General features: G+C 40.5%; 1 protein-coding gene and 2 long non-coding RNA genes across 3 annotated transcripts; all 3 read right to left on the bottom strand.

The window, feature by feature from the left end:
* Positions 1 to 705: 705 nt before the first annotated feature.
* LOC144990040 (uncharacterized) lies at positions 706 to 5,579 on the bottom strand. The gene is made up of 3 exons (XR_013653973.1): positions 5,269 to 5,579; positions 1,011 to 1,142; positions 706 to 932 (listed from the first exon to the last, which is right to left on the bottom strand). It is a non-coding gene; the product is annotated as an uncharacterized LOC144990040 (long non-coding RNA).
* Positions 5,580 to 6,281: 702 nt separating this feature from the next.
* Positions 6,282 to 12,599, bottom strand: LOC144983805 (uncharacterized). Its single transcript, XR_013647626.1, has 9 exons — positions 12,279 to 12,599; positions 12,152 to 12,199; positions 10,961 to 11,014; positions 10,757 to 10,861; positions 9,799 to 10,678; positions 7,783 to 8,103; positions 7,656 to 7,703; positions 6,486 to 6,539; positions 6,282 to 6,386 (listed from the first exon to the last, which is right to left on the bottom strand). It is a non-coding gene; the product is annotated as an uncharacterized LOC144983805 (long non-coding RNA).
* Positions 12,600 to 17,207: 4,608 nt separating this feature from the next.
* Positions 17,208 to 20,441, bottom strand: LOC110016498 (uncharacterized). Its single transcript, XM_020709342.3, has 4 exons — positions 20,320 to 20,441; positions 20,133 to 20,246; positions 20,015 to 20,046; positions 17,208 to 19,942 (listed from the first exon to the last, which is right to left on the bottom strand). The coding sequence occupies exons 2-4, from the start codon at positions 20,173 to 20,175 to the stop codon at positions 19,640 to 19,642; spliced, it is 378 nt and encodes a 125-aa protein (XP_020565001.2). The 5' UTR covers positions 20,176 to 20,246; positions 20,320 to 20,441; the 3' UTR covers positions 17,208 to 19,639.
* Between the last annotated feature and the right edge of the window lie 2,924 nt (positions 20,442 to 23,365).

The raw sequence follows: 23,365 nt of genomic DNA, 5'->3' as shown, positions 1-23,365 counted from the left end.
TTCATCTGAGCTGGTGAACTTCAGATCTGAAATCTTCTGGGGATTCTCTGAACTCATGAACATATTTATCTAAATATATACTTAGCAGATTTAAGTAGGTCTAATTTTAAGGAAACAAACATTTTTTTATAGGTTATCCTCAGTTCTAAGGACGTTCTCAAAGATCTGTTAGAGAAGTCCTTCATTCAGATAAATGTTTTATAACTTTCTGCTGCTGAAGTTGATAATAAAAAAAAGTTTTCTCAGCTTAATTCCAAATATTCGTTTCAGTGATGACATCAGAGCCACATTAGGATTCTAATTGAAGATGACAATTATTTCAATCTCCTTTTTATTTTATGTATTTTTCGTACTGACTGCGTATTATAAAGACAGCTGTTCCTGGATTTCACTAAACAATGTAAAATAAAAGCGATCTATTCAAAGTAACTAAAACATTTCAAAAGATAAAATCTGTTCCAAGATTCACTGATACCTTCAGGGGTTTGATTTGTAGTTTTTGTCGTGATGGTTTTGGGTCCGTTTGGACCTGTAAAAAATGAGAGTTTAGCCTCAGCCGCACAAAGACTGAATGATGATCAGAACTCTTGTGAACTTCTGGTCAGACTCACCATGGACTTGAACTCTGATGTTATGTCCAAAGCCGTCTTTCATTGCACATCCATACAGACCTGAATTATATCTGTGGATCTTTTCAAAAACCAAAAAGGAGGTCCCCAGAGACTCATTAGTTGGTACCCAGACTATTTTAATTCCTCTGCTGCTGCTGGAGTTGATCTGAATCTGAGCTTCATCAACTTTATACCAAAAAACTGTTGGTGGTGTTTGGCTGCAGAAAACAACAGGACATCCAATTCTGAGTTCTTCTCCTTGAAAAACTTCATATTTTGTGTTACGTTGAACTCTAACTTCATCAGAACAACCATCTTCACCTACAGAAAGAAAGCAGACAAACGTTGATATACATTTACTTGTGTTCAGAATTAAAACTAGTGGGATCTCTTCTGCACCTGACTGGGTGGGTGGGTGGCCCCCCTCACTTCTGCTGTGTGAGTCCTTTCGCCAGGGGTGCCCCTGGTCCGGTGGTCTCGTGCCCCCTCTTTCCTGGTTTGGCCGGTTGGGCTGGGGAGGATCTGGTTTCCCTAATGAACACACGGTTCACTTTGACAGCATGCATGCATCTCCACGTGCACATACACGTGCACACTGCTCCCTGTCTGCTTTATCCCTTTATAACCTACAGCGCATTGATGGACAAATGCAAGAATAGTAATAACTCATGTTTAGAATAAAACCTTTTTATCATTACTGCACATTTTAACCTATGAGATAAAAATATGTTATTTGGGGCGACAGTGACACAGGCGGTTGAGCGAGTCATCCAATGATCGAAGGGTTGGCGGTTCGATCCCCGCTCCCACCAGCCAGAATGTCGTTGTGTCCTTGGGCAAGACATTCACCCTCCTTGCCTCCAGTGTGGCTCCACTGGTGTGTGAATGTGCATGAATGATCCCGGTGATGGTCAGAGGGGCCGTAGGCGCGAACTGGCAGCCACGCCTCTGTCAGTCTGCCCCAGGGCAGCTGTGGCTACACCAGTAGCTTACCATCACCAAGTATGAATGAGGAGTGAATGAATAATGGACACAATGTAAGCGCTTTGAGCGTCTGGAAAAGCGCAGAAAAATCCAATCCATTATTATTATTATTATTATTATACACATGTATGGGATCACATTTATTCTCCACAAGAATCAGATCTTTATAAGGCACATGGTAATAGTTTTTATTTTCACCTTTAAAAAGCCAAAAAAAAAATTAAGAGGAAAAAATGGGGTTTTTGTGGATGTTGGTATTTTCAGCAAAAGAAATGTACATAATTTTAGACTACAAATTCTCCAACATGACCAAAGAGTTGTCGAAGGACACCAGGGACAAAATTGTAAAAATGACTGATTGACTTCAAGCTTTGCAGTTGTAATTTAGAGTTGCCAATTGACCTATGAAGCATGTTTTTGGACGGTGAGAGGAAGTCGGAGAAAACCCATGGGGAGAACATCCAAACTCCACACAGAAAGGGCCCCCATTGATGTTCTGGTTCAGGTCCCCCAGCCAGGACTTGAACCAGGGGGCCTTCTTTCTGTGAGGCAAGAGTGCTAGTTTTCCTTCTGGGTTAACAGAGTTTTTAAAGTCATCTATGCTGTAATATTTGCAGTCCATATTAACAGTGGAAAAGAATTGATCAGGGTTGACGTCTTGCAGGTTGTTGTCATTATCACTGAATATTTTAAGGTCGGTTTGTTCACCATTCAGATCTCTCTGAAAGCCGTAGTTGCAGGTGACTGTTGAAGAAAAAGTGTTGATTTTCTAGAAGCCATGGATAGTAGAGTTCATCTCCTCATCTGGTTAGACCAGCATCTTCAATTAACGCTTGTTTAGACTGCAGTGGGTAAATATTTTTCCAAATCTTGCATGCTCCTGAGTGTTTGCTATGCATTTTACAGCCTTTCACCCAGGTTCCTTGAAATGTTCCCATCTTTTTCCAATAACTTGCTCTTCTGGCGATGTCGGCATTCCTTACAGTGAGGTTCCTTATTCATGAAAACGTTGGTTTCCATCAGATTTTTTACTTGCTTTAATAAAGCTGCTTTGTGTTTCCGACTGACAAACTTAAAGAGCATAGCTGGTTTGCTGGTCTGTCTTCTCCTGGGGAGCGGTCTGCAGATCTCCACATTGTTGGTGTCCACAGAAATTCATTTGGACTTTAGGAACTCCTCCACCTGTTTCTCCACAGAACTCCTCTCCTGGTCATCGAATTCCTCACTGCATCCCGGGGTTTGATTTTCAATCTGGTGATAATCACGTCGTTAGATCTGGAGATGTGGTCTTGGTGATCCATTCGTTTTTCGATTATGTCCATCCTGTTGAAGCACTGCTCCTGTAGAGCCAGAACCTGCTTCAGCTCTCTGAGCGCGTCCAGAATATGTCCGGGAACAATCTTCATAGCTCTGATCACCTCCACCACGAAATCACGCATCATCTTCATGTCCTCAGATTCATCTGAGACTGTTTTTTTTTTCAGGGGCATCTTTAGGAATTGCTTTTCTCAATGTTTACACTTTTAAGGCCTGTTCACACCGGGACGAATTTCGCCGGCGATTTTCGCCGACGTTTAACGCCTCGTGACTAAACAAAGGGCACCAACGAGAGTGTGCACACCGACGCGAAAAAACGCGACGCGTTAAAGCGTCAAAAAAAAAAAACGCCTCGGGTTCGTTTTTTTTTTTCGACGCGTCGCGTCGAAATCTACTCGACCAATGAGAATGGCGCTTTTGCTCACGTGTCTGGAGCTTCTGAAGTTACAGTAAAACACAACTTGGGGGCGCTCAAACACAAAACTGCCTTGCTGAGCACACATACCAGCGAAGAAGATAGACGCCAAGTAGCGTCTACACTGCCGCGAAGCAATAATGACGGACATTCTAAAATATCCCCGAACCAAGCACCAGTTGGACCTACTGGTGCTTGAAATATTCATGTTTTCGTTGTTTGATTCTGACAAGCGTGTAAATACTTGCTCTCTTCTTCTGAGTGAAAAGCGACTTTAAGAAGCGTAAAGTTGCGCAGCGCCACCTTGTGTACAGGAGTATTTCTGTTTTACATTAAGCGCCATCTAATGTCAGGGAATGAAATTGCATGTTCAATCCACTCATCGTCAGCGAAAATCGCCTGGGTGTGAACACAAAAAACGTGGCGAAAAACGCTGGCGAATAACGCCTGGCGAATATTCGTCCCGGTGTGTACGGGCCTTTATTCAGTAAATAGAGTTGAGAAGTGCTGGAATAAGACTGGAATGAACCGATCTACAATAGGAACTCTGGTTGAAACACCACTCGCCACATTCTAGGAGGAAGAACGCTGAAGAACATCATACCCGTGGGGCGGCCGTGGTGCAGCAGTATGGTGGGCGACCTCTGATTGGAGGATTGCAGCTTCAATTCCCGCCTTGCCCATCCATGTGTCAAAGTGTCCTTGAGCAAGACACTAAACCCCACCTGAAAGGTTGGCACAGGTGTTCGGCAGCGGAGTCGCCGTCGGTGTGTGACTGTAAATGGGTGAATGGGACTGTGACAGTAAAGCGCTTTGGTCCCTAGAGGAAGGTAGAAAAGCGGTTTACACGTATACGCCATTTACCACATCCACTGTGAAGCATGGGGGCAGAAACATCATGGTTTGGGTCTGGTTTTCTGCAAAGGGGAAAGGACGACTGATCCGTATGAATGAAAGGATGAATAGATCCATGTATAGGAGGAAACCTTTGGACAGAAACCTCCTTCCATCCATCTGTGAGAACACTGAGGATGTGACATGTCCTGATATTCCATCAGGACAGGGATCCCAAACGCATCGCCATGGCAACAAAGGAGTGGGTATGTAAAAAACCATTTCTAAGTTCTAGAGTGTTCTGACCAGTTTCTGGACCTGAATCCAAAAAGAAAAATCTGTGGAGGAAGTTAAAACCTGAAAAACATCACAGCTCTGGAGAAGATCTGCATGGAGGAATGGACCAAAACAGCATTTGTTTAAGAACCCAGCAACCCAGCAAATACATTTTTAAATGGATTCTTTATTTGCATTATGATTTACAGACCAAACTCAGGATTTAAAACTCTCAGTCGATACCTGACAAATGCTATTTTACTGTTTTGTATTTATAAAAACAAATGCATGTAAATGTTTACCATAGAAAAAGCATAAATACAAATTTAAGGACATTTATAATGTTTTTTTAGCTTATTTAATTAGAAGCATAAAGTCAGAATAAGGAACCACGTTGGTTTTTAGGTGAGAACAGACGAGTGGATGTGGAACATGAAAATTGAGCGTGGTCTCAGTCAGAGGCCTCAACTCAAATGTTTGAACTCCGTCACTTTACTAACCATCAAGTAGCTGCAAACTGTGATCAACTTGAATGTTTGAAACACACAATTAAGCTAAAACATGAGCTATGACACACATTTTATACTATGAACATAAAACAGCTATTTTATTAACACCAAAGTTATTTTTTTATCGTCTGATTTGATGAACTGTTGGTTATTCAGGTTCACGTTTGTATAAATCTGTTTAAATGACTTCAATAATTATATTTATTAGTGTTGCAGATTTTTACAGAATTAGAACAACGCAAAGCCTTCTCATATGTTCCATACAGGAAGTAGCTCTAGTACAGTGTAGTATAAATGTAGTAAAGTACTGTAAGTAACTTACTGTCTGCATTCAGACTGAGGAGGAGCGCTGCAGAAACCAGAAGGTGGATCGTGGTCCGGTTCTTGCAGAACATCATGTTAGAACTGGAGCGATGGTTGGGTGAAGTGTGCGTTCTGTCTTCTCCTGTCATCTTCTGTGGTCAACATTACTTCCTGCTAATGATTGCAGGGGTCTGTGACCCCCCCATCTTCACTCTGTGAGCACTGGCATAGAGTAGGAAATGTTCTGATTGGTAGAAAACCCCTGCAGCTCTTTGCAGTCAGTCTGTAGGAGACCCTGTGAGTTTTGAGCTGAAAGCTGATTTGTGGGGTTTGATCTTCTCTCCTGGTGGTGGATGGAGATTTTGGAGGAAGGTCTCACCTCCATGAAGGTCTGCCACCTCCTCTTGAGGAGGTTCTACGAATGTGAACCTCCCAGATGATGCCGACGTAACCATGACGACTCAACAAAGTTTGAATTTTCCTTGTACGAAAGCAACTTTCAGTTGTTTTAAACATTACAGGCTGGTGTCAGAAGGGAGGGGTTTCCCATTCACTCTTATGTTAAAAACTACAATTTTATACCAAAAATAATAAATGTCTAAAGTTTTTTTAGATATAAATTTCATTTGTTATTTATGACATTCTAATATTTGTTATAAAAGTTTTTTTAAATTGTACGAAAGCTCAAATGTGTGAATATTTTAGGGAGATGTTTTGATTGGCAGCTGGATCACGAGGATCAAACTTTTATTTTGAAATCACATCATTTTAATCAGTGACTGTAACATCAAATGACATTAAAACACAGAAGGAAAAGGAAGGAATGCAGCAATGCATGATGGGAAACTGCAGAACTGAAGCACTTTAATAAAATGTTTGCATGAGTGAAGATTCTATCCGAGAACTTCTAGAACATCTGCAGAGATGGATCGGTTCTGGTTCTGGATCTTCCTGCACAACAATCGACACAAAATGAGACCATTTCAGAAATCCACAAAGACACAGGTCACCTGTCGGTAAAAACACTCTCACCTTTATAACATCGCCTTGATGTGAAACAAACAGCTGTCAGGACTAGGAAAAACGCCAGAACCCCCAAGGTTCTGTAAAAGTTCTGACAGCAAAGGTCCAAACACGCTGGAAGACAGGAAACCAGATCTGAGCTTTTCACAATTAAAGCAGCATCTGACATGATTATTCAGAGAGTTTAGAGTGAACCTGAAGGCGTTTAGTTACCGGGTTCAGTCAAAGGTCTGTTCCAAGTTGTGACCGTAGAAAGTTCTGGGTTTTCTGAAAATCAGATCCAGGTCAGTTTCTGAATTAAAGATTTTGTTTTCTGTCACTCAGCAGCTCAGCAAAAAAAAATCACGAAATCGTTTGTGGATTCTGTGCTTATCAACATTTTTAAACAAATAAATAGTTTAAAGTTTAAATAAAAGGAATGACATAAATGCAAATCCAAATCCTGTCAATGTTTCTAAGTGAATTTTCTCATATTATTTTTTAAACAAAACCAATGAGTTTGCTGCCTTTGATGAGAAGTTTTCTCCACTTTGAGGCTGTAAATCAGCATCACATTCCAACTTTCACTTTAACTTCTTAGAAACTAAACAAAATGTGTCTGTTATTGTAAAACTGAATTATTAAAATAGATAAATCTCTTTTTTTTTTAAACCTGAGGCCAAATGTGGCTCTTTAACCCCTCCATTGAACACAAATGTGGAAAAAACATTTGGGACTTCAATTTTAGTTTTAAAATTGTGCGTTCAACAACAAAATCCAGCCTTAAACGCACTTAAAATGCGTTTGGGGAACGCAGCAGTGTGCCGTCTTCTCTTCTGCCCCACCTGAACGGATGTGCACGCTGGATGGGGCAGAGCCTAAATAACGTGCATGCGCTTCTGGGCCGTTGTGACATTGCAGCAGCTCATTCATTCATAACCATGGCATCTTTGCCACAGTTTGATTGACAGCAGTTTAATAAGGAGAAATACTCAGAAATGCAAAAATGAAATGATTTCTTATTACAATTGGTCTCTTTCATAATGAAAAAGACAATCGTACATGCCAAAACTCATCGCAGGGGACTTTAAAGGTTAATGTAAAGAAACAAACAACAGCTAAACCTTTGAAATCAGGAAGTGATTGTTTCCTGGTTAAGAGTTTCAGAGTAAAAGCTTGGACTTCAGATCTGAAATGTTCTGTGGAATCTGTGACCTAATGATAATATTTATCAGAATGAATATTTAACTGTTTAGTTTGTTTTTTAATATCAGGAACACAAAAATGTTTCTTTGAAATGTCCCTCACACTGGAATCACTTCTAAGGATGTTCTCAAAGATCCAGTTATTCATTTCTGATTTGAGATTTCTCAGCTTTATACCAAACAGTTGATTCACTGATACCTTCAGGTGTTTGACTTGTAGTTTTTGTTGTGATGGTTTCGCTTTGATCTGTAAAAAATGAGAGTTTAGTCTCAGCAGCTCAAAGACTGAAGGACAAGAACATCTATGAACCTCTGGTCACACTCACCATAGACTTGAACTCTGATGTGATGTCCAAGTGTACTTTCCACTGCACATCGATACAGACCTGAATTATTTCTATGGATCCTTTCAAAAACCAAAAAGGAGGTTCCCTCCAACTTTTTAGTTTGTTCCCAGACTATTTTAATTCCTCTGCTGCTGCTGGAGTTGATCTGAATCTGAGCTTCATCAACTTTATACCAAACAACTGTTGTTGGTGTTTGGCTGCAGAAAACAACAGAACATCCAATTCTGAGTTCTTCTCCTTGAGAAACGTCATATTTTGTGCTACGTTGAACTCAAACTTCAACAGAACAACCATCTTCACCTTCAGAAAGAAAGTCGACAAACACAAAATAATAATTACTCAAGGTTTGTGATAAAACACATTTTGATGAATGTACATTTTAACCTATTAGATAAAAACTATTTAATCTATACACATGTAGAGGATCACGAGCGGGGGCATCATGATTTGGGTCTGGCTTTCGGCAAAGTAGACAAGACGATTCGTCCATGTGAAGGAAAGGATAAATGGAACCACGTGTAACCCTGGTCTATCCTAGGCACTTTATCATTGGGAGTTGGGTCATCTAGACCCACTAGACAGTGCTCTGAACCTTTTTTCTTCAATGATTTGTGATCTTCACTGGTGTCCATGGATTACATGAAATCTTTCCACCTTTATCCACCTTTGTCATGGTAGAGAGAACACGTCAATGGGAGGGGGGGGGGGGGGTATCTGAGATAGCACAAGGAGTTAATGCATTTTGAGGTTCTGGTGTAAGAAGTCAGATCTCTATTTCCCCCTCTGGTCACCAGTGGAAACTGTCTCCTGGGTTCTAGCCACACTACAGTTCCCAGCATCCCCAGCGCACAGTTCCTGGATGCCGCACACCTGACTTTCTTTCACTCGATCAACCACAGCCTATTTAAGCACTGAGTGACGCTCAGTGCGTGATATTGTCTGTGCCACTCTACCTTTCATATGTTTTGGATCTGATCTGCTGACCCTGTATCTGACTCTGTTTGCCTGCCGCCTGCCCCGCCTCTCACCTGGATTTTGAGCAGCCAGTCTCTTCCTTGATGCTCTCATGCCTGTTATCGTATCCAGCCTGCCTGATCGTGATTTAGCTTAGTGGACTTTCAACTGAGCTAACAAACCTGCTGCATTTGGATCTGCCTGTTCTCATGACATCTGGAGTGTTTTAGCCAGTTTCTGAACCTGAATCCAAAAAGAGAATCTGTGGAGGGAGTTGAAACCCGAAAAACATCACAGCTCTGGAGAAGATCTGCATGGAGGAATGGACCAAAACAACAGTTGCTGTGTTTCAGAACCTGCTGAAGACCAACAGGAAACCTCTGACCAACCTCATTTCAAAGTACTGAGGTGAACTTTTGCCATCGTTTTTATACAAATCAATTCTTAAATTGATCTTTTGTTTACATTATGACTTCATGATGAACCTCACCGACCAAACTCAGCAATGCTGTTTTACAGCTGCGTATTAATAAAAACAAACGTATGTAAATGTTTTCCATAGAAAAAACATAAATCAAAATGTTGTTTTTTTTCAAACCTAAAGTTAGAATAAGGAACCACGTTGGTTTTTATGTGAGAACAGACAAGTGGATCTGAAACATGAAAACTGAGAGCGGTCTCAGTCAGAGACCTCCACGCAAACACTTCAACACCGTCACTTCACTAACCATCATGCAATGGTGCAAACTGTGATCAACTTTAATGTTTGAAACACACAATTAGGATAAAATATGACCCGTGACTTAAAACACCTACTATTTTAACATTAAAATGTTTTTATCATCCTACTTGATGCTGAACTGTTGGTTATTCAGGTTCACGTTTGTATAAATCCGTTTAAATTACTTAAATAATTAAATTTATTAGTGGTGCAGATTTTTACAGAATTAGAACGACGCAAATCCTTCTCATATGTTCAATACAGGAAGTAGCTCTAGTACAGTGTAGTATAAATGTAGTAAAGTACTGTTAGTAACTTACTGTCTGCATTCAGACTGAGGAGGAGCGCTGCAGAAACCAGAAGGTGGATCATGGGCCGGTTCTTGCAGAACATCATGTTAGAACTGGAGCGATGGTTGGGTGAAGTGTGCGTTCTGTCTTCTCCTGTCAGCTTCTGTGGTCAACGTTACTTCCTGCTAATGATTGCAGGGGTCTGTGACCCCCCCATCTTCACTCTGTGAGCACTGGCATAGAGTAGGAAATGTTCTGATTGGTAGAAAACCCCTGCAGCTCTTTGCAGTCAGTCTGTAGGAGAATTTGTGAGTTTTGAGCTGAAAGCTGATTTGTGGGGTTTGATCTTCTCTCCTGGTGGTGGATGGAAGAATCAGACACAGTTGAGAAACAGCAGCATCAACAGCTTAACCATGGTAACCATGACGACTCAACAAGGTTTGAATTTTCCTTATAAAAAAGTAATTTTCAGTTGTTTTCAACATTAGAGGCTGGTGTCAGAAGGGAGGGGTTTCCCATTCACTCCCATGTTAAAAACTACAGTTTAATACCAAAAATAATAAATGTCAAAAGTTTATTTATAGATATATATTTCATTTGTTATTCACGACATTCTAATAAGGGTCATAATATGTTTTTTTTAATTGTACGAAAGCTCAAACGTGTGAATATTTTAGGGAGATGTTTTAATTGGCAGCTGGATCACGAGGGTCAAACTTTTATTTAGAAATCACATCATTTTGATCAATGACTGTAACATTAAATGACATTAGAAGGAAAAGGAAGGAACGCAGCAATGCATGGTGGGAAGCTGCAGAACTGAAGCGCTTTAATAAAATGTTTGCATGAGTGACGTTTTTATCCAAGAACTTCTAGAACATCTGCGGAGATGGATTGGTTCTGGATCGTCCTGCACAGTCGACACAAAGTGAGACCTTTTCAGAAATCCACAAACACACAGGTCACCTGTCGGTAAAAACACTCTCACCTTTATAACATCGCTTTGATGTGAGACAAACAGCTGTCAGGACGAGGAAAAACGCCAGAACCCCCAAGGTTCTGTAAAAGTTCTGACAGCAAAGGTCCGAACACGCTGGAAGACAGGAAACCAGATCTGAGCTTTTCACAATTAAAGCAGCGTCTGACATGATTATTCAGAGAGTTTAGAGTGAACCTGAAGGCGTTTAGTTACCGGGTTCAGTCAAAGGCCCGTTCCAAGTTGTGACCGTAGAAAGTTCTGGGTTTTCTGAAAATCAGATCCAGGTCAGTTTCTGAATTAAAGATTTTGTTTTCTGTCACTCAGCAGCTCAGCAAAAAAAAAAAATCACAAAATCGTCTGTGGATTCTGTGCTTATCAATATTTTTAAACAAATAAATAGTTCAAAGTTTACATTTTTCTTTAAATAAAAGGAATGACATAAATGCAAATCCAAATCCTGTCAATGTTTCTAAGTGAATTTTCTCATATTATTTTTTAAACAAAACCAATGAGTTTGCTGCCTTTGATGAGAAGTTTTCTCCACTTTGAGGCTGTCAATCAGCATCACATTCCAACTTTCACTTTAACTTCTTAGAAACAGAACAAAATGTGTCTGTGATTGTAAAACTGAATTATTAAAATAGATAAATCTCTTTTTTTTTAAACCTGAGGCCAAATGTGGCTCTTTAACCCCTCCATTGAACACAAATGTGGAAAAAACATTTGGGACTTTAACTTTAGTTATAAATACGTACAATTAAAAACAAAATCCAGCCTTAAACGCACTTAAAATGCGTTTGGGGAACGCAGCAGTGTGCCGTCTTCTCTTCTGCCCCACCTGAACGGATGTGCAGGCTGGATGGGGCAGATCAGGGAGCTTAGATAACGCGCATGCGCTTCTGGGCCGTTGTGACATTGCAGCAGCTCATTCATTCATAACCATGGCATCTTTGCCACAGTTTGATTGACAGCAGTTTAATAAGGAGAAATACTCAGAAATGCAAAAATGAAATGATTTCTTATTACAATTGGTCTCTTTCATAATGAAAAAGACAATCGAACATGCTAAAACTCATCGCAGGGGACTTTAAAGGTTAATGTAAAGAATCAAACAACAGCTAAACCTTTGAAATCAGGAAGTGATTGTTTCCTGGTTAGGAGTTTCAGAGTAAAAGCTTGGACTTCAGATCTGAAATGTTCTGTGGAATCTGTGACCTAATGATAATATTTATCAGAATGAATATTTAACTGTTTAGTTTGTTTTTTAATATCAGGAACACAAAAATGTTTCTTTGAAATGTCCCTCACACTGGAATCACTTCTAAGGATGTTCTCAAAGATCTAGTTATTCATTTCTGATTTGAGATTTCTCAGCTTTATACCAAACAGTTGATTCACTGATACCTTCAGGTGTTTGACTTGTAGTTTTTGTTGTGATGGTTTCGCTTTGATCTGTAAAAAATGAGAGTTTAGTCTCAGCAGCACAAAGACTGAATGACAAGAACATCTATGAACCTCTGGTCACACTCACCATGGACTTGAACTCTGATGTGATGTCCAAGTGTACTTTCCACTGCACATCGATACAGACCTGAATTATTTCTATGGATCCTTTCAAAAACCAAAAAGGAGGTTCCCTCCAACTTTTTAGTCTGTCCCCAGACTATTTTAATTCCTCTGCTGCTGCTGGGGTTGATCTGAATCTGAGCTTCCTCAACTTTATACCAAACAACTGTTGGTGGTGTTTGGCTGCAGAAAACAACAGGACATCCAATTCTGAGTTCTTCTCCTTGAGAAACGTCATATTTTGTGCTACGTTGAACTCTAACTTCATCAGAACAACCATCTTCACCTTCAGAAAGAAAGACGACAAACACAAAATAATAATTACTCAAGGTTTGTGATAAAACACATTTTGATGAATGTACATTTTAACCTATTAGATAAAAACTATTTAATCTATACACATGTAGAGGATCACGAGCGGGGGCATCATGATTTGGGTCTGGTTTTTGGCAAAGTAGACAAGACAGTTCGTCCATGTGAAGGAAAGGATAAATGGAACCACGTGTAACCCTGGTCTATCCTAGGCACTTTATCATTGGGAGTTGGGTCATCTAGACCCACTAGACAGTGCTCTGAACCTTTTTTCTTCAATGATTTGTGATCTTCAATGGTGTCCATGGATTACATGAAATCTTTCCACCTTTATCCACCTTTGTCATGGTAGGGAGAACACGTCAATGGGAGGGGGGGGGGGGGGTATCTGAGATAGCACAAGGAGTTAATGCATTTTGAGGTTCTGGTGTAAGAAGTCAGATCTCTATTTCCCCCTCTGGTCACCAGTGGAAACTGTCTCCTGGGTTCTAGCCACACTACAGTTCCCAGCATCCCCAGCGCACAGTTCCTGGATGCCGCACACCTGACTTTCTTTCACTCGATCAACCACAGCCTATTTAAGCACTGAGTGACGCTCAGTGCGTGATATTGTCTGTGCCACTCTACCTTTCATATGTTTTGGATCTGATCTGCTGACCCTGTATCTGACTCTGTTTGCCTGCCGCCTGCCCCGCCTCTCACCTGGATTTTGAGCAGCCAGTCTCTTCCTTGATGCTCTCATGCCTGTTATCGTATCCAGCCTGCCTGATCGTGATTTAGCTTAGTGGACTTTCAACTGAGCTAACAAACCTGCTGCATTTGGATCTGCCTGTTCTCATGACATCTGGAGTGTTTTAGCCAGTTTCTGAACCTGAATCCAAAAAGAGAATCTGTGGAGGGAGTTGAAACCTGAAAACATCACAGCTCTGGAGAAGATCTGCATGGAGGAATGGACCAAAACAACAGTTGCTGTGTTTCAGAACCTGCTGAAGACCAACAGGAAACCTCTGACCAACCTCATTTCAAAGTACTGAGGTGAACTTTTGCCATCGTTTTTATACAAATCAATTCTTAAATTGATCTTTTGTTTACATTATGACTTCATGATGAACCTCACCGACCAAACTCAGCAATGCTGTTTTACAGCTGCGTATTAATAAAAACAAACGTATGTAAATGTTTTCCATAGAAAAAACATAAATCAAAATGTTGTTTTTTTTCAAACCTAAAGTTAGAATAAGGAACCACGTTGGTTTTTATGTGAGAACAGACAAGTGGATCTGAAACATGAAAACTGAGAGCGGTCTCAGTCAGAGACCTCCACGCAAACACTTCAACACCGTCACTTCACTAACCATCATGCAATGGTGCAAACTGTGATCAACTTTAATGTTTGAAACACACAATTAGGATAAAATATGACCCGTGACTTAAAACACCTACTATTTTAACATTAAAATGTTTTTATCATCCTACTTGATGCTGAACTGTTGGTTCTTCAGGTTCACGTTTGTATAAATCAGTTTATACGACTTCACTAATTTAATTTATAAGTGGCGCAGATTTTTGACAAATCCTAACGACGCAAAGCTTTCCCATATGTTCAATACAGGAAGTAGCTCTAGTACAGTGTAGTATAAATGTAGTAAAGTACTGTTAGTAACTTACTGTCTGCATTCAGACTGAGGAGGAGCGCTGCAGAAACCAGAAGGTGGATCATGGTCCGGTTCTTGCAGAACATCATGTTAGAACTGGAGCGATGGTTGGGTGAAGTGTGCGTTCTGTCTTCTCCTGTCAGCTTCTGTGGTCAACGTTACTTCCTGCTAATGATTGCAGGGGTCTGTGACCCCCCCATCTTCACTCTGTGAGCACTGGCATAGAGTAGGAAATGTTCTGATTGGTAGAAAACCCCTGCAGCTCTTTGCAGTCAGTCTGTAGGAGAACCTGTGAGTTTTGAGCTGAAAGCTGATTTGTGGGGTTTGATCTTCTCTCCTGGTGGTGGATGGAAGAATCAGACATAGTTGAGAAACAGCAGCTTTAGGAGGAAGGACTCACCTCCACGAAGGTCTGCCACCTCCTCTTGAGAAGTTCCATGAATGTGATTCTCCCAGATGATGCTGTCGTAACCATGACGACTCAACAAGGGTTACATTTTCTTTGTACGAAAGCAACTTTCAGTTGTCATCCCCATTTATGGTGAAAGTAAGGAGTTTCTTAATTGTTCCTTAATCTACTGTTCCTTCTTCCTGATGTTTCCATCCCATCACACAACGGCTTTCCTCTGTTCTTTGTCCACCACTACGATGTCTGGTTGGTTCTCCATTGCCATCCTATCAGTCTTTACTCATGAACATGTGTGCAGAATATGGACTTCATGCATATCCATTTGGTAATTTTGCTAAACTGGAATTTTCTAGAGGACTGCTTTAACACTTGTTCTTTGTTCCCATTGGCCTTGGCAACACATGTTCAAGCAACCACTTCCAATGAAAAGACTCAGTAAAAAAACACATACAAGCACGTTTCGGGCCTCCACATTCCAATTTTTAGGTCGGCTTTCAGGCTCTAGACACAAATCACGCAGCCAGTGAAGACCAGTTTGACCAATCAGGGACTCAGGTATGGTGGTGACATATGGGTAGCGTTTGGAAATTGATCATGAAGGATAAAATAATAGTTGAGTCTTTCAGATATCAGAAAAATTCAGGAAATTTTCTCCACTTTGCACCAGGATTCCTCTGACTGTAGGTGGCGGACATGCGCTAGTAAACATAAGTAAGCGCGTTTAGCTCGTTCTTGAACTTGTGTTGCATGTCCGCTGTGTCCGTAGCAGAAGATTTGCTTCAGTCCCATCCATGACCACCTCTTTGGTTTGTTTACCGTTTGCTGCTAAACAAACTAACAGCTACACAAACCTCTAAACTTAAAAGTGTCAGAAATGTGTTTTTTTCTTTTGTTAAAATGTATTGTTTAAAATAATTAAAGATCAGACTTATTTGAAATCACGGAGACAGATTCTGGAAACAGTGACTCATTTTTTTGAAAGGTGTTTTCACAAAGGAAGTATGCAAAGGTGTCGCCTGTGCAGAAAACAGTTTTTACCCGACCAGGATTTTTAAAAAGGACTCCTGTGTTTTCTCTCTTTATTTTACAGAAGTAAAAAAACACAAAGAGGCTTAAAATGTTCCTGCAAAAACCACAAAATGAAGCCACACCCCTGGTCTAGACTCTAAAACCAGGATGGCGAAAAGTATTTAAAGCATAAAAAAGCAAAAGCATGAAAGCAGAAGGCTGTTCTTCTTTGTGAAACATCTGTTCACAGCTGTCATGACTGATCTGATCGTTGAGCTGCAATCTTTCAGCCTGTTTTAAAAATCCTGAGGAACAAAAATGTCCCTGGCGGAAGGAGGAACCAAGTACCAGGATCTGCAGCCTTATACCCATGACAACCTATCTGCCAGAAAAGAGCTTTAAGCTGCAAGGGATGCTGGGAAAAGTGAAGGTGGAGAAGAGTTTTATCTCTAAGATTTTAACTGCAATAGCCCCGAAAGGCTAGGGTTCTGTTTTCTGCTTGAGACGGTGGAGGTGGTACCATCATGATGTGGGATTTCTGTTACTTCAGTGGAGCTTTAAGGTTGGACGGGGGGGGGGGGGGGGGGTTTCTGACAGCAGCTTTCAGCTTTTCCATTTCTTCTTTTTTTTTAAAGAAATTGTAAGATTTTGATCCAAAAATATATATATATATATTTATTTTAAATTCAAATTATTTCAATGAAAAGGTAAGGAAAACAACAGCATATTTATTGTCAAGCACACGCACACACATAAAATCACTGAGGTTGAGCACATGACCCCTTTATAAAAACCCTTATAAAAGGAAAATGTGGTCAAAACTCTTAAAGGTTGGCATGTCTCGTGTGGAGGCTGCAGCCGGGGATGATCTCGGGTTCTGCTTTCTTCTGTGCATCAATGACATCTTCAGATGACTATTTTCTCTCACAGTCAAAGAAACATAAAGTCTGCACCTGAAGGGTCTCTAAAGTGTCTCAACCTACAGAAAATCTTCTCTGAAGCCTTATCAATTATTTGTGGATTCACTCCAAGGGTCTCCTCCTGCAGCTGGATACGATTCATAAGTTATAAACAATAAATAATAAAAAAGACAAATATTTGAAGGTTCATGTCATCTCATTTGAGCTGTTTTTATGTGAAAATATAACCAAAAAAAAAAACTCTTGGGTTCCTAAAACTACGGGAGTTTATGTCAGAACCTACATTTATGTTCCAGCTTGAGAATTAGTTGACATATTTTCACATTTTTGTGCTAAACGGGAGCAGAAAACATCTTTATTTCCTCTCAGCATCCGCATCAGCATCGCTGCTGCCTCCAGAAAGGCTGCAGGACTTCAGGTCAGGCTCTGGAGAAGCCAGAAAAAATCAGGTACTCAAGGCGTTTGGCGTGCGGTTTACTTCACTTCCTGTTTTTGACGGGGTGGAGTCTGAGGTTTATGAAAGAAGATCATCCTGTGTGTGAACAGAAACCCCTCAGTGAAGATGCATTTTATTTAGCTGCTGCAACAACGAACTCTGGGAATAGTTTATTTTCAAGGCGTCGCTTCTGCTTCCACATTTTCAAACTTGGTTTCACTTCAAGGAACACAAGAGGCAGTTTAATTTAAAAAGAAAAATCAACTTTAGATGCTTGATTGCACAGAATGGTAAATGGCGTATACTTATATAAAATGACTAATCACACGTTCCCTATTCATCTATTTATCAGATAAGGTTGTAAAAAATAAAGAAGTTCTGCGTATTCTAGTCAGAGATGTGCAAAAGCATGAAATCACAGAAGGAAAATTAATCATCACCAGTTTCCAAAGTTAAAAAAAAAAAGCTTCATATAAGCTTAATATTCACATTTTTAAGCCTGATTTCACAGTTTTTCCACGTCTGGGTGTGAAAGTCTGAACCTTGTCTGGAAACACGGAGTTCTGCAGGGTCCTGTCCGCGCCCCGCTGAGTTCAGGGGTTGTCGTTTTTCTGCAGGTGACTCATGCAGGAAAATGTAAGTGATGCTGGAACCGTCAGCACGGTTTCACTTCAAAAAAAAACACAAACCGAAATGTCTCGATTCCTGTTTGTGAGAGTGAAGGGTAAAATACCAAAATATTAAGAAATGACTCAAATATTGGTCATATTCCCACGCACCAGTGTGGGATTTACAGTAACATTTATCTTTACAGGTACCTTAGCAGGAGATTTGCATAAACCTGAAATTCTTCTGACTTCCCCAGATATGAGAAATATTTTCTTAAAGATCCAGAGATGTGTGATGACATTTTATACTTTCTCCCATGAATGACATTTGAATCCCCTTTGGAGCTTCTATTCAGTTTCTTCTGATTTATGAATAAATCCTGACAGATTTGAGAAACATATGACTAAATATTTCTCACTTTTGTGGCACAAATCTGAGTCTCAAAGGCCAGAATTTTAATTTAAAGCATTTGGAGCAGAAATCTTGTCTGAAAAAGGGAATTATGTTGGCAATTTGTAATGTTTGATGCTAAAAAAGGGCCTGGAAGGCAGTTTTGCGACTTAAAGGGAACAAAAATATGAATCAAGTGCAACATAAATACTGGGAAATTCTAGTCCAAAGATTGTGATCCTTTAGTGGTAAAACTTTATGTGTTTCCTAACATTTATCTTCTCAGATCACTGAGACAGAATCTTTTTTGTTGCTGCGTGTTCAGTAGTTTGTTCTAAAAACACGTTGTAGTCTTTCAGGATGGGTTCACACCAGGACCGCCTGTCCTCAGCTGGTTCTGGCTCTAGTTCTGTTAGGGCAGGTGTGAGAGCTCACCTGAACTCTGATACACACCAAACTAGCCAATTAGGATGTCTGAAATTCAGGATTTTGCTCGGATGCAAGTGAACCCTGGTGTGGCTCGACTGCAGTGCGGCTGTAACCGGACCATAAAAGAGGAACTCACTTAAGCTGCTGTTCAAGAGAAATAAGAAGAGCTAATGTTATGTTTTGGTTTTTTGGTTCTGGGTTTCTCCTGTAGGCCCCACCCCCCTAATTTCTTTGGGAGTTGCTCCCAGCTGCCTGAAATTGTCCCATTTGTGCTCCTTTTTTAAAGCGGTTCTGTTCTATGTTGGACTGTCTTTTGTATTTGGCCTATGTGCTTTGGTTCTCTGTTATTAAATCTTTCAAATGTCTTCCAGCTCCTGGGTTAATCTCCACCAGCGACCCGTAACAGTTAAGAGATAAAATGTTGAAATAAGCGTTGTTGGCGAGCATTAGGACAACAGCATTGGGATCACAAGGATCCTGAGGAGCAGAAAGATTGTGAGGATCAGGTAATGAAGATAAAAAGGATCACAAGGAGTGTGAGGATCAAAGAGATCATCAGGGTCTATGATTGTGAGAATTATCAGGCTCAAAGGGGGTACTGAGGTTTATGAGAATTTTCAGGATCTTGTGGGGATCTTGAGGGTCATAAGGGTCAGGGGGTTTTAAAAGACTTGGAGGATCTTGCATTTATTGTTTCTTCATCTTCTTCAACATTTTTCCTCTTGTTTCCTGTTATTTGTGCTCGACTTTGTCCAGAAACATTGGTCCACCTTCAGAAGTGTAATGTGAAACCGAACCAAAGAAAGGTGTGGAAATTGTTTTTCATTCTTGCCCCAGTCAAACAAGTTGGTCAGACTCTGTTATAAAAACACCCGTTTGCCGACATGACGTGTTAACCACAACAGCAACATCTCAGCCTCAAGCCAAAGAATTATCATCAAATTTTTGGGTTTTTAAAAAAATGTCTGTGGTTTACTTTGTATCTGATGGTGGGTTAGCTTCAACTAGAAATGAACTTCCTGTGAGCTAATTTTGATCTCGTTTGAGGTGACGCACAGGACGTGTTGATCAGAAAAACGCTGCCTCCTCGTCCGTCGGCAGCGTTCAGATTTTCGGTATCCCTGCTGTGAGACGGTCCTCCAGAACAATCCCAGCTCCTCATTTCACTCGGATAGCGGCGTATTCCGACGGCGGCTCTTCTGTCCTCGCTGTGCGACCTCCAGGCCTCTGCTGCAGGTTGAGAGTCACATAAAGAACACCAGAGGTGTTGTCTTCTGTGTCCACACCCCTTTGTCTGTTCCTGTCCTGACTCATGGGGGGATGAAGCTGCTGGTTGTTTCCTGACGGGGTTGACTCCCCTGGCCGCCTCTTTGTCAACCTTCGACCCGGCGGCACAACGGGGCTTCCTCTCGCCGAGAGCTGGAGGTGTCCGGATAGTTCCACCATTGGGACGGATGCGTACTGTAAGAATTTAAAAATGTTAAACAGAGATAATAGAAGAAGATCGCAAGGTTTGAGTGTTTGTTGTCTCACCTGGTTTTCAGGTTGAGTCTCCTTTGGTTTGACTGCAGCAACAAGAACAGGAACGTTAACAAAAACTAACGAAGCTATCGCTTTTGCTATTAACAAGCAAAAGACAGAAATGTCTCACCTCTACAGCCCCTCATGGAGACGATGGATATGATTATGACCATGACGACAAACAGAACAATCCCAGGAACAAAGTACAGATAAGTCCAGAATTTTTCAGCATCTTTATTAGGTGCTGAAAAAAAGATGAAAGAAGAAAAGTTAAAAAAATCCAAAAAGATAAAATCTGTTTCAAGATTCACTGATACCTTCAGTTGTGTGATTTGCAGTTTTTGTTGTGATGGTTTTGGTTTCATTTTGACCTGTAAAAAATGAGAGTTTAGCCTCAGCAGCTCAAAGACTGAATGACAAGAACATCTATGAACTTCTGGTCAGACTCACCATAGAGTTGAACTGTAATGCTATGTCCAATGGTGCCTTTCAGTGCACATCGATACAGACCTGAATTATTTCTATGGATCCTTTCAAAAACCAAAAAGGAGGTTCCCTCCAACTTTTTAGTTTGTTCCCAGACTATTTTCATTCCTCTGCTGCTGCTGGTGTTGATCTGAATCTGAGGTTCATCAACTTTATACCAAACAACTGTTGGTGGTGTTTGGCTGCAGAAAACAACAGGACATCTAATCCTGAGTTCTTCTCCTTGGACAACGTCATGTTTTGTGTTACGTTGAACTCTAACTTCATCAGAACAACCATCTTCACCTACAGAAAGAAGCAGACAAACATTGATATGCATTTACTTGTGTTCAGAATTAAAACTATTTGGGCCTCCTCTTCACCTGACTGGGTGGATGGGTGCCCCCCCTCACTCTTGCTGTGTTGGTCCTTTCGCCAGGGGTGCCCCTGGTCCGGTGGTCTTGTGCCCCCTCTCTCCTGGTCTGGCTGGTTGGGCTGGGAAGGATCTGGTCTCCCTGATAAACACAGAGTTCACTTGAACAGCATGCATGCATCTCCAAGGTTGCACTGCTCCGTCTGCTTCATCCCTCCTCCTAACCCACAGTGTAGTGATGGAAAGAAGTCTCCCGCTTTTCTTAGTGTCAGAATTTCCCTTTTGGATGTAACATTTGTCCACCAGATCTGGCATAAATGTTATGAAAATCATAATCGTTCAAATTAGCAGCTTGTATCCCCTTACTTTCTCCCCATCTCTCTTTTTTCTGTCTTTTTCACACTCTCTCCCCTGTGCAAAAAGAAAACACATATTAAAAACATAAAATGTATTAAAAAAAATAAATTAAAAAAAGTAATAGCAACAAGTATACTCCTTGGCAATCAGAAGATGCATAACTCCTTACGTGGAGGGAAAACGTTTTAGTCAGATTGTTCCATAGAAAAAGTTGAGTTTGGTCCGTTCTCTTCATCATAGAAACACGTTAACTCTGAGAGTGCAGAGAATAGGTGACTGTACCTCCAAACATTTACAAATTCAGTCCTCACAGACCTGTTTCTTCTCCTTAAAGAAGCTCTTCTCTCCTCCACTGGTTACCTGTATTAATGTCACCTGTTCAAACTGGTTATCTGTGTAAAAGACACCAGTCTTCACCCTTAAGCAGTCTGATTGAAACCTCTTCACCGTGACTTAGACCAAAGAGCTGTCAAAGGACACCAGGGACAAACTTTTAGACCAGAACCAGACTAAAATGAGCTACAATAAGAACTGTTGGAGCAATTTTTAGACAATAGCAGAAAACTTTCAATCTTCCTCCACCTGGAGCTCCATGAAGATTTCACAGCGTGAGGACACCGGTCAGAGCAACACGGGGGAACTGGTCTATGACCTGAGGAAAGCTGAGACCACAGTGACAGAGGTTACTATGGTAACAGACTGTGTTGTCATGGATTCATATCCTGCAGAGCTCCAAAGGTTTCCCTGCTTCAAGCAGTGTGTGTCTGGACTTCTCCAAAGACTATCTGGATGATCCAGAGGAGGATTCGGAGAAGGTCATGAGGTCAGTGGGACCAAAATGGAACTCTGTGATATAAACGCCACTCTTCAAGTTTGGAGGAGGAAAAACACTGAAGAACAGCAAACCCACTGTGAAGCATGAGGACAGGATAACTGATCCGTACGAAGGAAAGGATGAGTGGATCCATGTGTGGAGAGATTCTGGACAAAAATCTCCTTTCATTAGTGAGTGCATGGAGGATGAGACGTGTTCTAGATTTTTAGGGGGTTCTAGCTGGTCCCTGAACCTCAATCCAATAGAGAATCTGTGAATGGAGTCCAACGTCACAAAACATCACAGCTGTGGAGAAGATCTGCATGGCGGAATGGACCAGAACAGCAATTACTGTCTGAAAACCTGCTGAAGATCTACAGGAAACCTTTGACCAACCAGGGTTACATTAAAAAGTACTGAGGTGAACCTTTGTTGTATTTGAAATCATTTTTAAACTATTTAAAAATCAAACAATATGATTTCTCTGATTATTTTTTACGTTCTGTCTCCGACAGTTGAAGTGATTCTTTGATGAACCTGACAGAACAAACTCAGAGTTTTCATTTGCAGAATCTGTGACTGACAAATACTTTTATCTCTCCGCTGCGGTTAGTTAATGACACATTTAATGACACTAAGATCAAACAAACAAACAAAACAAGAAGAACTCATTAAACAGTGAGAAAATTCTTATTGTCATCCTTAGTTTAGGGGACACTGCATGCAAATGATTGAGATTGAGGAACTCCAACCAAACGTCCTGAAGGTTTGTTTCAGAAGCTGAGTTCGTCTTTCCCCTACATCTGTACATCAGCCATCTGTATCTATCAAAGTCTGTGTTTCCATGGCAACCAGCTTCAATCCTCTGAAAATCTCAAACAAAAGGAGAAACATTTTCTCATTTTTGGAATTTGAAACCGCAACAATTTAAAAAGAAATTATTAAAATCTTTTATTGCAATCATATAAAGCAATTTGCCGGAACTGAATATATGCAGTTTAACTTCCACCTCCTAAAACCATCATTACAGATGTGTAAAAATATCAGAACATATAGAATTTCACTTTTGTAGGGATTTTGAAAAGCAGTGACTAAAAAATTGGACATATTTTAACACATTTAATGTTGTCGTTAAGGTTTGTGATTTAAAAAAAATACATTTTTATCAGAAAAAATACTTTTATAGGTCATTAAAAATACTTAAATATATTCAGTCATAAAAAAATATCATCATTTTAACATTAACATTACATCTGTTGACACAGTATTTATTGCTCAATCCCATTTTTTGTATATTTAAGTGTAAAAAAAGGAAACGGCTTAAGAAACTGACTGCCGGACGTCGTAGTTAACT

Source organism: Oryzias latipes, chromosome 2 (assembly GCF_053564925.1).
Source record: "Oryzias latipes strain Hd-rR chromosome 2, Olatipes_Hd-rR_3.1".
Classification (NCBI taxonomy): Eukaryota; Metazoa; Chordata; class Actinopteri; order Beloniformes; family Adrianichthyidae; genus Oryzias; species Oryzias latipes.
Note: the sequence above shows the minus strand (reverse complement) of the source record. Positions and strands in the feature narration are given on the sequence as shown.